Source organism: Physeter macrocephalus, chromosome 8, assembly GCF_002837175.3.
Source record: "Physeter macrocephalus isolate SW-GA chromosome 8, ASM283717v5, whole genome shotgun sequence".
In the NCBI taxonomy this organism is placed as follows: domain Eukaryota; kingdom Metazoa; phylum Chordata; class Mammalia; order Artiodactyla; family Physeteridae; genus Physeter; species Physeter macrocephalus.
The window spans coordinates 3494710-3509040 of NC_041221.1; the positions used below are offsets into that span (position 1 = coordinate 3494710).

At 45.4% G+C, this 14331-nt stretch overlaps 1 protein-coding gene across 1 annotated transcript in view; it reads right to left on the bottom strand.

The window, feature by feature from the left end:
* URB1 (URB1 ribosome biogenesis homolog) overlaps nt 1–14331 on the bottom strand; it is a 45322-nt gene that overhangs the window by 12768 nt on the left and 18223 nt on the right. The window contains exons 9-15 of the mRNA XM_028493068.2: nt 14259–14262; nt 13237–13295; nt 11420–11613; nt 10364–10474; nt 10205–10268; nt 8240–8411; nt 7753–7855 (exon numbers count right to left, since the gene is read on the bottom strand). Coding sequence (XP_028348869.1) covers nt 7753–7855; nt 8240–8411; nt 10205–10268; nt 10364–10474; nt 11420–11613; nt 13237–13295; nt 14259–14262 — 707 coding nt within the window. The remainder of the gene's footprint in view (nt 1–7752; nt 7856–8239; nt 8412–10204; nt 10269–10363; nt 10475–11419; nt 11614–13236; nt 13296–14258; nt 14263–14331) is intronic.

The window sequence follows — 14331 nt, forward strand, 5'->3', positions numbered from 1 at the left end:
AACGGGAGAGGCCACAGCAGTGAGAGGCCCACGTACCGCAAAAAAAAAAAAAAAAAAAAAAAAAATCTTAAAATTGGTCACAAAACATAGAGCGGAACAAAGATAAGAACACTGTTTCTTGTTAGAAACAATGCAATCCAGAATCAAGGTGGCAACACCTTTAAAGTACAATAAGAAAAAAACCTGTCAACCGAGAATTTCCTACCCCATGAAAATCTTTCAAAAGTTAAGACTAAAAGCTGAAAGAACTGATCACCAACAGCCTTGAGCTATAAGAATTCTTAAAAGTATTTTGAGGAGAAGGAAAATGATAGAAGATGGACATCTGGATCTACACAAAGGAATGAAGAGAACAAGGAATGATAACTATGGGGTAAACAAACTATTTCAATCCCTTGAAAAGGTAATTGACAGTCTGAAGCAAAAACAACCACATATTGTAGGCTTTTTAACATGTATCAATAGATGGAAAATGTATGATAATTATAGCGCAAAGCAAGGAGGAGAGAGATATATACTATTGTAAGGTGCTTCTACTATCCATGAAGTGGTATAATCTCACTTGAAAGTAAACCACAATAAATTGAAGACGTATACCATAAACCCTAAAGCGACCAACACACACACGCACACAAAAACACATATGCACACACACACACGTACATATGCTGACAAGCACACACACAAATTATAGCTAAAAGCCAAAAAAGAAAATAAAGTGGAATCAGATCGATTCCAATTAAAAGGCAGAGATGGTCAGATTGGATATAAAAACAAAACCCAAGTATACGCTGTCTACGAGAAACCACTTTTAACCCCAAGATGCAGATTTTAAGTAAAAGGATGGAGTGGTGATTATTTTGAAATGTAGAGAAATAGGTAATCGCTATGTTATGCACCAGGAACTAACAGTGTTGTAGGTCAACTATACCTGAAAACAACAAACAAACAAACCCACAGGAAAAGAGATCAGATCTGTGGTCACCAGAGGCAGGAGGTAGGAGGAGGGAAAATGGATGAAGGTGGTCAAAAGGCACAAACGTCCAGTTATAAGATAAATAAGTATGAGGGATGCAACGTACAACATGGTAAATATAATTAACACTGCCGTATGTTATATATGAAAGTTAAGAGAGTAACTGCTGAGTTCTCATCACAAGGAAAAAATTTTTTATATTTCTTTAATTTTATATGTATATGAGATGACGGATGTTCACTAAACTTACTGTCGTAATCATTGCATGACGTATGTTAAGTCAAATCACTATGTTGTACACCTTAAACTTATACAGTGCTGTATGCCAATTATATCTCAATAAAACTGGAAAGAAAGAAAAAGTAAAAGGATGGAAAAAGAATAATTAGAAGACTCTTGGGCTCTAACAGCTTATGGACTAAATTTTCCCATTTCTAACAAGTGACTACTCTTGATGGGAGGGGGAAAAAATTCCAAATGCTTTACAAAGCATCAAACTGAGGGATAAAATTATATTGTTTGGGAAAAGATGAGATATGTTTAAGATACACCTACATACCTAACGAACATACATAAATGGAATAAATCTGGAAAAGAGAACACTCTAAACATTTAATATTACACTCACTAAAAATAGCTAGTACTTAGCAGGCATATTTTTAGTAATCAGTGACACTCTCCTAGACAAAAGGATTTTCCACGTGTCCGTGAGGAAAAGTCAATTTCATGTTCTGTGGTCATCTCTGTTATTCTCCGGAAGTCTTGGCTTTGTAACATGTATGGAAAAGAGCTGCCCTTGAGTGTTGGAAACATAATAGGCTATCAAAAAATAGTTATAAATACCATTCTCTTTGTTTTAAGAACCTCATAAATAGAAATTCGGCCTTGTGATAACAGATTTTCAAACCAAAATGGCTCAACCAGGACAATTATCAAGGATTAAAAGAAAAAGCACCCCACGTTTTACGGGCTTTGGTGACAGTGCAGCTGTGCTCTCGGAGCATAAAGAGCTGTTCATCACGCCTCCTCTCACACCATCTCCTAGAGGCGGCCTGGCCAGGAAGCCTCGTCACAGGGAGGGGTCCATGGAGCCTGTGTCCAGTGGTCTGGTGAGAACCGCACATGGGCCTCCCTGTTCTGTGAATTAGGAGCCAAAGAGTTCAGCCCGGTTCTCTTGAGGACAAGAATTTGCTGTGGAAAAAGCATTTGTCACTGCCACTGCTAACAGCCTTGGCTGGCCCTGCTTTTCAGCCAAGTACTCAAAGAAAAGAAGGAGTAAGGTTAAGAAAACAGGTTCCACTTTCAGCAAAGGGTTGACATGGAGCAGTGAGACTAGTTTCTCTGAAGCCTGGCCACCACACATACAAACTAATCACACACCCAATTTAGGACTGCAGAATGTTTAGCAACACTTGGACCCAGGTGCCACTGCAGGAAGTAAGAACATGCTGTGGAGAACTTCTGCTACACACAGCATGGATGAATCTCACAAACATGATGGAGATAAATGAAGCGGATACAAAAGAATAGAAAGTGTTTAATGCCATTTACATAAAGTTCAAATACAGGACACTGGTCCCTACTGGGGAGGAAGGGGCCTGAGGAGGAGCTGCTGAGTGTGTTCTGTTCCTATTTGGCCAGTGGTTTCACCAAAACTTGAGCCATACGTATACGATTTGCACTGGTTTCTATATATCACACTTCAATAAAAGTTTGCTTAAAACATTGTTCATGTTTAGTTATCCACCAGGGCAACAGTAAATGGAATAGTAACTTTTTAAAAAATAATAAAATGAAACAAAAGGTTCGTGACAATTCAACCACAGTCAACCTTTGGCCATTATACTGTTCACAGATTTCTGTTCTGTTCAACTTATCATTTTACTGCTAGGAATTTTCCTCTCCTGTTGAACTGGTATACTTCCTTTTATCAGATGATGAAATCTGTTTAAAATATATGTTTCCATTTTTTTGTTGTTGTTCTGGATTATAAGTAGCCCAGAGCAAAATTTAATGAACCTAGTTTTTCTTGGTTTGCTTGTTCGTTTTGCATATCTATTTCCCTATCCACTTATATGCTTTTTAAATTTTTCTACTTCAACATGAATGATTTTGGTGTAACCAGTATTTTAAGCTACTGCAAATCCTTTCTGGGTAGACATGCTCTGCAAATTTTTCTACCTTATTATACCAATGAAATGTAAAAGCGGCTGCATTTGGAGATTTCCCTAACTTGAAAGAGCATTTACTAGTTACCTCTCTTCACAAAAGGCCTTCCAGATCCTGTCCCTCCCCCTTACCCCCACTATTGAAGATTCTGGGAAAAACACTGTCCTGATTTTACTATTTCTCTACTGTTTTCCAAGCCTTTGCCTTCTGTCTCCTAAAAGCTCTTCTGAAAGAGCAACAGACTAAATGATTTGTTATAATTCACTGAAGTTGCATCATATTTTTAGACTGTGGAAAATCTATTTTCATGTTTGATGAGAAACAGACTTAGCCAGCACGGCCAAGACCTGGGGGGAATCAAAGAGCGTAGCAGACGTGCCTCACTTAGCCGCTGCTAACAGCCACCAGGGCAGTTAGGATATCTCCTGGCCATCATCATCATCTGACACCTGCATGAAATGAAATGCCCCTGCTCTCTTGCAAAGAAACTCTAGCTCAGCCACAGAACCCAGTGTTGATGGAGAGGCTAGTCTCTGAGAACACAGCCCTCTCATCTTCCTGTTAGGGACTAAGGGCGGTGGTGGAGTATCAGCAAATCCATAAGGAAGAGCATCCGAGCATAAAAAGACCATCAAGTTTAAAAGGGGAGAAAACAGGGCAGTCAGTGAGGCATGGCTTCCTGGTGCACCTAATCTACACGGCCATTACAACCAGGAGGGAGGAGGAGTTAGCGAGCCCCTCAGGCATCACGCTGGCTGGTCCCCACTGGGCATCAGAGGGACCCTAATACAGAGGAAGGACGAGGCTCCCGCTTGGTGCCAGTGGAGGCCACGTGAGCAGCAGCAATGGCCGCTCCTGCCCTCCCAGCCAGGGAGTGTCAGTGCAGGGGCGCCGGGACTCCCCAGCCCGGCAGCAACCAGGAGGAAGGACGGGGAGGAGAGATGGAGGATCGACAAATGGGGACCGGATCAGCACATCCATAGGCGAAAGAATGAAGCTGGACCTAAACTTCACACCTTAAACAAAAATTAACTCAAAATAGGCCACAGACTTAAATGCAAAACCTACAACTATAAAACTTTCAGAAATAAACATGGGAGAAACTCTCTAGGATGAAGCGATGGGCAAAGAGTTCTTAAGACTTGACACCAAAGCATGACCCATAAAAGGAAAAACTGATAAACTGGACTTCATCAAAATTGAAAACTGCTGCTCTTTGAACAACTCTGTTAAGAAGGTGAAAAGATAAGCTACACAGTGGGAGAAAATATTTGCAAATCACATATCAAACAAAGGACTAATAGGTACAATATATAAAGAACCCTCAAAACTCAACAGTAAAAACAAACAAACAAAACCCATTAGAACAAACGGGCAAAAGACGTGAACTGATGTTTTACCAAAGAGGATTACAGATGGTAAATAAGCCACAAGATGTTCATCATCATTAGCCATTAAGAAAATGCAAATTCAAACCACAGCGAGATAGCACTACACACCAATCAGTGACAAAATGCCCCAAACCAACAGACCTGACCGGCCTGGGAATCAGACGCTGGTCTTTATCAGCGCGTACTGATACACGTTTCTGTTCTCATTTCTGTTCTTTCTGTCTCTCCGAAGCATTCACCTACAAAGATTCCCGCCCTCAGGGTAGCAGACACAAAATGCAATTTCAAAAATATACTTAAACCAAAAAAAAGCCAACCTTAGCAGGCTCTCGCTGTCAAAGTCTCTCATTTCTGCTAGTATGTGACCACTATTCAGTGAAAATTCAGAAAAAGCTCTTGTCAATTAGGAAAACATCAAAGACAAAGGGACACTCCCAGATTTTTGCATTTGGAGATTTCCCTAACTTGAAAGAGCATTTACTAGTTACCTCTCTTCACAAAAGGCCTTCCAGATCCTGTCCCTCCCCCTTACCCCCACTATTGAAGATTCTGGGAAAAACACTGTCCTGATTTTACTATTTCTCTACTGTTTTCCAAGCCTTTGCCTTCTGTCTCCTAAAAGCTCTTCTGAAAGAGCAACAGACTAAATGATTTGTTATAATTCACTGAAGTTGCATCATATTTTTAGACTGTGGAAAATCTATTTTCATGTTTGATGAGAAACAGACTTAGCCAGCACGGCCAAGACCTGGGGGGAATCAAAGAGCGTAGCAGACGTGCCTCACTTAGCCGCTGCTAACAGCCACCAGGGCAGTTAGGATATCTCCTGGCCATCATCATCATCTGACACCTGCATGAAATGAAATGCCCCTGCTCTCTTGCAAAGAAACTCTAGCTCAGCCACAGAACCCAGTGTTGATGGAGAGGCTAGTCTCTGAGAACACAGCCCTCTCATCTTCCTGTTAGGGACTAAGGGCGGTGGTGGAGTATCAGCAAATCCATAAGGAAGAGCATCCGAGCATAAAAAGACCATCAAGTTTAAAAGGGGAGAAAACAGGGCAGTCAGTGAGGCATGGCTTCCTGGTGCACCTAATCTACACGGCCATTACAACCAGGAGGGAGGAGGAGTTAGCGAGCCCCTCAGGCATCACGCTGGCTGGTCCCCACTGGGCATCAGAGGGACCCTAATACAGAGGAAGGACGAGGCTCCCGCTTGGTGCCAGTGGAGGCCACGTGAGCAGCAGCAATGGCCGCTCCTGCCCTCCCAGCCAGGGAGTGTCAGTGCAGGGGCGCCGGGACTCCCCAGCCCGGCAGCAACCAGGAGGAAGGACGGGGAGGAGAGATGGAGGATCGACAAATGGGGACCGGATCAGCACATCCATAGGCGAAAGAATGAAGCTGGACCTAAACTTCACACCTTAAACAAAAATTAACTCAAAATAGGCCACAGACTTAAATGTAAAACCTACAACTATAAAACTTTCAGAAATAAACATGGGAGAAACTCTCTAGGATGAAGCGATGGGCAAAGAGTTCTTAAGACTTGACACCAAAGCATGACCCATAAAAGGAAAAACTGATAAACTGGACTTCATCAAAATTGAAAACTGCTGCTCTTTGAACAACTCTGTTAAGAAGGTGAAAAGATAAGCTACACAGTGGGAGAAAATATTTGCAAATCACATATCAAACAAAGGACTAATAGGTACAATATATAAAGAACCCTCAAAACTCAACAGTAAAAACAAACAAACAAACAAAACCCATTAGAACAAACGGGCAAAAGACGTGAACTGATGTTTTACCAAAGAGGATTACAGATGGTAAATAAGCCACAAGATGTTCATCATCATTAGCCATTAAGAAAATGCAAATTCAAACCACAGCGAGATAGCACTACACACCAATCAGTGACAAAATGCCCCAAACCAACAGACCTGACCGGCCTGGGAATCAGACGCTGGTCTTTATCAGCGCGTACTGATACACGTTTCTGTTCTCATTTCTGTTCTTTCTGTCTCTCCGAAGCATTCACCTACAAAGATTCCCGCCCTCAGGGTAGCAGACACAAAATGCAATTTCAAAAATATACTTAAACCAAAAAAAAGCCAACCTTAGCAGGCTCTCGCTGTCAAAGTCTCTCATTTCTGCTAGTATGTGACCACTATTCAGTGAAAATTCAGAAAAAGCTCTTGTCAATTAGGAAAACATCAAAGACAAAGGGACACTCCCGTAAAAACAAACAAACAAACAAAACCCATTAGAACAAACGGGCAAAAGACGTGAACTGATGTTTTACCAAAGAGGATTACAGATGGTAAATAAGCCACAAGATGTTCATCATCATTAGCCATTAAGAAAATGCAAATTCAAACCACAGCGAGATAGCACTACACACCAATCAGTGACAAAATGCCCCAAACCAACAGACCTGACCGGCCTGGGAATCAGACGCTGGTCTTTATCAGCGCGTACTGATACACGTTTCTGTTCTCGTTTCTGTTCTTTCTGTCTCTCCGAAGCATTCACCCACAAAGATTCCCGCCCTCAGGGTAGGAGACACAAAATGCAATTCCAAAAATATACTTAAACCAAAAAAAAGCCAACCTTAGCAGGCTCTCGCTGTCAAAGTCTCTCATTTCTGCTAGTATGTGACCACTATTCAGTGAAAATTCAGAAAAAGCTCTTGTCATTAAAATTAGGAAAACATCAAAGACAAAGGGACACTCCCAGATTTTAAAATTATGATTAAAAAAAAATCACTGTGTATTCAAAACATTAACTGTTACTTTGCTGAAAATCACTGGAATGGAAAGGTGAGAAGGCAGCTGAAGATCCTTCAAGAATTATTTTCAAGATTAAGGTCCTAATTCGGTAATTATGGTGATAATCATGCCCCCTCAACCCAACCCAAAGGCTGCAATTACCTGCATTTCTGCTAGTATGTGACCACTATTCAGTGAAAATTCAGAAAAAGCTCTTGTCAATTAGGAAAACATCAAAGACAAAGGGACACTCCCAGATTTTAAAATTATGATTAAAAAAAAATCACTGTGTATTCAAAACATTAACTGTTACTTTGCTGAAAATCACTGGAATGGAAAGGTGAGAAGGCAGCTGAAGATCCTTCAAGAATTATTTTCAAGATTAAGGTCCTAATTCGGTAATTATGGTGATAATCATGCCCCCTCAACCCAACCCAAAGGCTGCAATTACCTGGCCTGGTCAATTCACTGAAGAGATGAAGGAGGAAACAGGGGTCATAAAGGTCACTGAGATCCATCATGCTCCTGTCTTTAAATATCGGTTCCTGTGTGTCCTGAAATAGCCCGAGACAAACAGAAACGTGTGGTTCGACTGCATAAGTGTAACACCATGTGAATGTTTACCCACTATTACCTAGAGTTCAAATAATTTTCAACATTCAAGCCCATTAAAAAATGGTTCTATTAAAAAACAACAACAGTGCTTGTACATGAAATTATACCTTTGATATTTGCTTTTGTGGAAAGAAGTTATAAAAGAAACAAGTATGGCCAGTGCTGATAAGTTTTGAAGCTGGGTGGTGGGTATACGGGTCCTGTCTCTGTACCTTTGCATATGGTTGGAATTTTACTTATAAAAAGTTAACAAATCACAAGAAAAGCAGTGCTTGTATTTTATAGCAGCTAAAACCTGATGGCTTCCCCCGGGCCCCCCGCACCTCGGGGGGCAGCAGCCTCCGGTTCTGGGGGAAGTGGAGGACAGTCTTCATCATGCGGTCCGGATCCAGCAGGCGAAGGATGTCCCCGACGCTTGGCTGCTGCCACAGTGACTTGCCCAGGCTCTGACACGTCTTCTGATGCTCCACGGCCGCTGGGCCCCAGGGCAGCAGCCTAGAGCCGGATGGGAGAGCAGACTGGTCACAGGGCCCCATCGGGAACAGGGGCGACGATGGAGATGATGGCACCGCAGGTAGCTCTGTCGAGCAGCTAGCACGCCAGGCACTGAGTACACGTCCTGTGTTGTATCATTTAATCCCCATCATAACTTAGGGGGAAGGTGGGAGTGACGGAGAGGTTGACAATGATGAGGGTGGTGTGACAGAGTCGGGGATGATGGAGGCCGACACTTACGGAGAGTCTATGATGTGCCAGGCACTATTCTAAGCCTTTCAGGTGTACTCATTTCACTTAATCTGCACGGCTATCCCGTAAGGTAGGTACTATTGTCATCCCTATTTTGCAAATGCGGGAAGAGAGACACAGAGAGGATCTGGAACGTTGCTCAGCTGGTCCCCTGCCCAGCTGGTAAGTGGCAGAGCAGGAATTCAAATTTGGGGAGTCTGGCTCCAGAGTCTGTGCTGGACACAGCGGCAGAACCCTGGCAGCTCAACGATGCTCTACTGATACAAACCTTTCCTCGTTGCCACGGGGCCATGAGCGGACCAGGTCCACCGCACAGCCTTGGCGCTGTCCCCAGCTCTACCTTTCGCGCCACCAGTCCCCACGGCAGCCGCCCAGAGAGGTCACCTTGCCTTCCTCCTGGAAAGCGACTAAACCCGTCCGCGCCCAGGGCACCCTCGTGTGGCTTCCATTAACCCGAGAGGGGGTTCTGAGGCTGCGGGGGTTGGGTAGGACGGCTCGCTCTTCACCGTGAGGGAGACTGCTTCTGTTTTCTCTCCTCTCCCACACAGGGGCTGTTTATTCCAGAAAGAATACAACTGACGCAGCACCACCTCCAAGGCAGTAAGTGGGTGAGGCCACGAGGGGAAGGGAGAGACAATGTTTATTCATGACCTGGGCTCTTTTAAGAGGCAGAAAATGGTTCTCTTTACTGTTTTTTTATTTCGGGGGCGGGTGCGGGGGGCTTCTAGGCTAATACATCTTTAATCTTTAAAAAAAAAAAAAAAAAAAGAATTCTACAAGGGAAATATATTTTTCCCTTCCCTGCAGAGTTCTCCTGAACTATTTTTCTTGGCCCAGTAAGCTTACTTCCTGTCTCAGCACACAAAGCTCTTCTTATGTACTGGGCAGATGCCGGGGCGCTGGTCCCAAATTAAGGAGAAAAGAAACTAGGGCAGCAAAGAGAATCTCAGATGCTGTCTATGAATAGCTTAACCCCGGCCCTTGCAGAGCTCAGGCAGGGCCCAAAGGGAGAGGCATCAGCCCAGCCCCTCAGGGCCCAAAGCTGTGCGGGCCAAGGAGCAAGCGGCCCCTGGGAACCCAGGAGAGACAGACAGACAGACACAGAGACAGACAGACAGGAAAGAGACAAATCCAGGGACAGACACCGCGCGCGCGCACACACGCACACACAGACAGGGAAGAGGGCGGAATTAACATCCAGCCAGCGCTCCTCAGTCTTTTCCCAGATCCTCACCTAAGTCACTCCCACCTAAAGGAAGGCACCAAGAGAAAGGTTTTCAGGAGAATCAACTAAATGACCCCCAGGTCAGGAGTGAGTCCGAGGGCAGGTCTGTGACAGACACACACGGTCAACCAGTGAGGTGGCCCAGCCCAGACAGGCCCGGCCACCGGGGACCATCCTCCCAGTGAGAGGCCAGAGCAGCCCACGCTGGCAATGGTGTGTGAGCCGAGGGGTCCACCCAGCACCCCTCTTCCCTGGGGGAGCTCACTGGGTGGGGCCTTCAAGGCCTGCCGTTCTCACCTCCAGGCCCAGCGCTCACCTGAAGCTGACCAGGCTATGGTTGTTCTGTTCGTAGGCCCGCAGGAGAAGTAAGATCTTCTGGTCTAAAGTCAGTTGAGGGTCAGTTTAGAAAGCTTCCTGGTGACCCCCCCGAGACCCCATACTCTCTGATCACACCGCCCGGTCCCCGCACCCTCACCCAGGACGCTGAGAGAGGCTCCGTAGGCCCCGAGGAGCACCGCGAAGTGGCTGCTCTCGCAGACAGAGGGGCACAGCCTCACCGCCACCGACATTAGGTCCACCAGCGCTTCTGGAAGAAAAGAACACTGAGATGCCCAGCAACACAGGGGGATGGGCACATGCGGAGTAAAAGGGGAGAAGGTAGCACTTCAGCAAACGCAAGTGCTTGAGATAGCCTTCTCTAGACAACTCTGGTCTGAGGACTGCACCTGATCCCTTCCCTGTTTTTTCCTTTTTAAAAATAAACACATCTTTGACGAGGCTGCCATCAGCCTCTCCAAGCCCCCTCCCAAACTTTAAGGCAACAAAGATTTTTAAACCTAAGCATTTTTCTCCATGATTATGTTACCCAAATCTCTACTCCTGCCTGAAAGCGGGGAGCCTTTCTACTTTTTCTACTGCCTGTACCAGGAACTTGGGTGAGGGTTCTCTCCAGTTTAGCAGTTTATTACAGACCAGCTCTGCAGCGAGTCCTAACAGTTTGGGGATGTCAATTTTGCCTCTAAACAGGGTATGGCTTCGGGAGGGCAGGAGCCCTCAGACCTCTGCCATCTCCCACAGCCTTCACCACGCTAACGTAAACGCTCACCGAACCGACTAGGGAAGAAGCCTTGGGCTGTACGAGTCCCTAGCAGGGACCCACCAACAGGGACCTTCGAACCCTTCGCCCTTGATAAAAGTTTCAATCACCCCATTAAGACATTTAACGCAACTAAACAATTTCTCCCAGGGGAGAAACACCCCCTCCTAACTCCCCCTAACTCCCAGGTTTTAACGCGCGCCCACGACACGGCAGAAAACCTTAAATCTGGCTTCCGCAGGCCAGAATAGGCTCTGAAGAGAGGTCTGCGTTTGCCGTGTGACCCCCAAGTCAGAGGAGACATTTCTTGAGCTTGGACTTGACAGACGTGAAATACTCGGATACCGTTTGGGTAATGCTTCCTTAGCTCTGAGAACACATGAAATCCGGGAATAAGCTCCGCGTCTTGAGGTGGGAGGTGGGGTAAGGAATCACCTCTGATGGGGCTGCCTGGGGTTTCCTCCTCTCCAGCCGTCAGCAAAGTGGGCAGGAACAGGGAGTGCTGGGTGAGCATCGTGTGGACCACCGAGAGCTGAGTGAGCCGCGAGTGCGCGGAGCTTTCCGGGAGATACAGGAGCTGGACGGCAGCATGAAGGGCCTTCAAGAATGCATGGTCCTGATACCGAAATCTAGGAGGCGAGAACCAAAGGGAAAAGGAAAACTAGCTTCACGAACGATAGGAAACCTTTTTTCTCGACATTTTATGATGGACAACTTCCAACATGCCGCAAAGGTGAGAAGCCTAGAGTGCACAGTCATACACCCATCACCCAGACTACCCACGCTGCTGCAGCATCACACACCTAGTCGCCCCCCCATCACAGGGAGCACTTCTGACCTGGCCTGCCTGCTGCCAGGTCAGCTCCCCTCCTTCCTTCCTTTCAGCCACTCAAAACGCCCCTCTAACGGTTCGTTCAGAAGCCTTCTCATCTTAAATCCCTTTGGAAGCCACTGAAGAAATGAAAGCATCATGCTCTGGAGAAAAACGGTTTTAGTCATATGTGAATATTGTTAAGCATCACTTAGCACACAGGGAACGTTCTAGAAACGCAAATTAACCAAAGACTCAAAGAAATGTCGTCATGTCACGAAAGTAATCCTCGGTTGCCATTAACCTCTGACCCACCTTCACTTATTTCTCTCTCTTGGGTAGTCTTCTCTGTTTCAAACTGATGAAGAACCAGGGAAATAAAAATTACCGGTGCAATGAAATACCGTTTCATGACTACCTGACTGCCAAAAAGAAAGAGTCTGACCACATCAACTGCTGGTGAGGAAGCGAGGACAAAACGAACTTCCACACCATGTCACGTTAGCTTGGAGAACAAATCAAAAAACATCGAGTAAAAGTGGAGTCGCGCCCACGTTAAGAGCCAGCAAGTGACCCCTCCCCCGGAAAACCTGGCACCTGGGCACAAAGAGACATGCAACGTTCACTGTAGGGTCGGGAGGGGGGAGGGAAGGCAAGAAGGGAGGCCCTGTCCACGAGTAGGACGCTGGCTACATGAACTGGGGTACGGTCGTAAGACAGAATGCCCCACAGCAGTAAAAAGCAACGACTTGGATCTCCATGTCTCAACATGGGTAACTCAAAAACTTCTGAGTGCAAAAGAGGGACAATAAAGTGATACATCTGTATGCAATGTCGAACTCAATAAACACTGTGGTTTATTGTTTAGAGACATACTGACATGCAACCAAAGCGTTAAACACACAGGGCCATGACAAAACTCAACCTCAGAAGAGTGACACTCTGGGGCAAGGGAGGGAAGAGACGCAATTGGGGCAGATAGAGAAAACTGTCCGCAGTTATTAAATCTGGGAGTTCGTGTATTCTTCTCTGCACATTTCTGGCTTTTAAAAAATATTTCAGTAAAAAAAAAATTATTTATTATTATGTTTTTCAGCCGTGCTGCGTGGCTTGTGGGATCTTAGTTCCCTGACCAGGGATCGAACCCAGATCCTTGGCCGTGGGAGTGTGGAGTCCTAACCACTGGGCCGCCAGGGAAGTCCCCCAAAATATTTCATTTTTTAAAGGCTGCTTCTCTCATCGCTGTTAGAAGTACACACATGTCAACGGGCAAATGATCTTCCCTCCCCAACACTGCTGTCTCGTCTCGTCTGCCCAAAATGGGAGCAGCATCTGCTCCGCCACGTCCTTTACGCTAATAACAAGCTACACCACTGGCCCTGCACCAGCAAAGACACTCGCCGCCTTACTGAACGGCACCAAGAAAACAAATTCAACTTACTTGAGTCCGGTCTTCACAAATTTCTGCCAGTCACCAGGATCAACTTCATTAAGTGAATTCTAGGCATAAGGTAAGCAAGAAATATATGTGGAATATCTGAATTAATTTAAAATAGAGGACACAGAATTTAAATTACAGTCCTACAGTAAATATGGAATATAGTTATCTAAGCAATTTGCAAAAGCTTGTAGTTGCTTCTTACTTTGATTTTTTTAAAATTGTTTTGTTATTTCCATTAGTAGCTCTGTCTTAGCATACCTATGATCACCAAATGACCAAAAGAAAATTCCCAAGTAGTTGTGTAACTTTCCCCTTTGTCCACCATTCTGAATAGCACTGACTGATCTGCGACCCACAGAGGTGCAGCCACATGTGACTGTTTAAACACATGAGAGAACATCTACCCAGAGCAAGACCACTGCGCCCTAACAGGGCCAGCGTAGGTCCACAGTCCCTGACGTGGAGAAAAATCTCCAAACATGGTGCATTACGTTACATCGGAAGAGTGGCTGCTCTGGAGGGAAGGGGACCAACTGGGAGAAAGCACAAGAGAGCTTTCTGGAATGATGAAAATCTTGGATAGCAGTGTGGGCACAGGGGTACGTGTACCTGTCAGCACTAAACTACGCACACTTAAGACCTCATATTCCACGAGATGAAAACCACACCTCAATTACAAGGAAAGGGCTGTTGGAGATGCTGATGGTGAGGAAGCTGTGCACGTGTGGGAGAAGGGGGCACGTGGCAACTCTGAGTTTCCGCCCAATTTTGCTGTGAACCTAAAACTGCTCTAAAAAATTAAGTCTGTTAGAAAAGGGGAGAAAAAAGCAAGAGAAAGAGAGAGAGAGAAAGAAAACAGCCAAGGGGGGTAAGGAGGGGCGCCTGTCCCGAGAACACAAATCCCTAGAAGGGCCCGGCCCAGCACCCCCGGCTCCACAGCTCGGCTCCCTTGCATCTCAGGAATGCTCCTCCTCCTCTTTCCTAGCTCTGCTGGGTCAGGTTCCTACATGCCTTAAGTTTACCATCCTGTAACACAACACATTAAGTGCTTCAGGATGCTAATTATCTCTGTGCAAAAATGTAACTAAAAGAAAA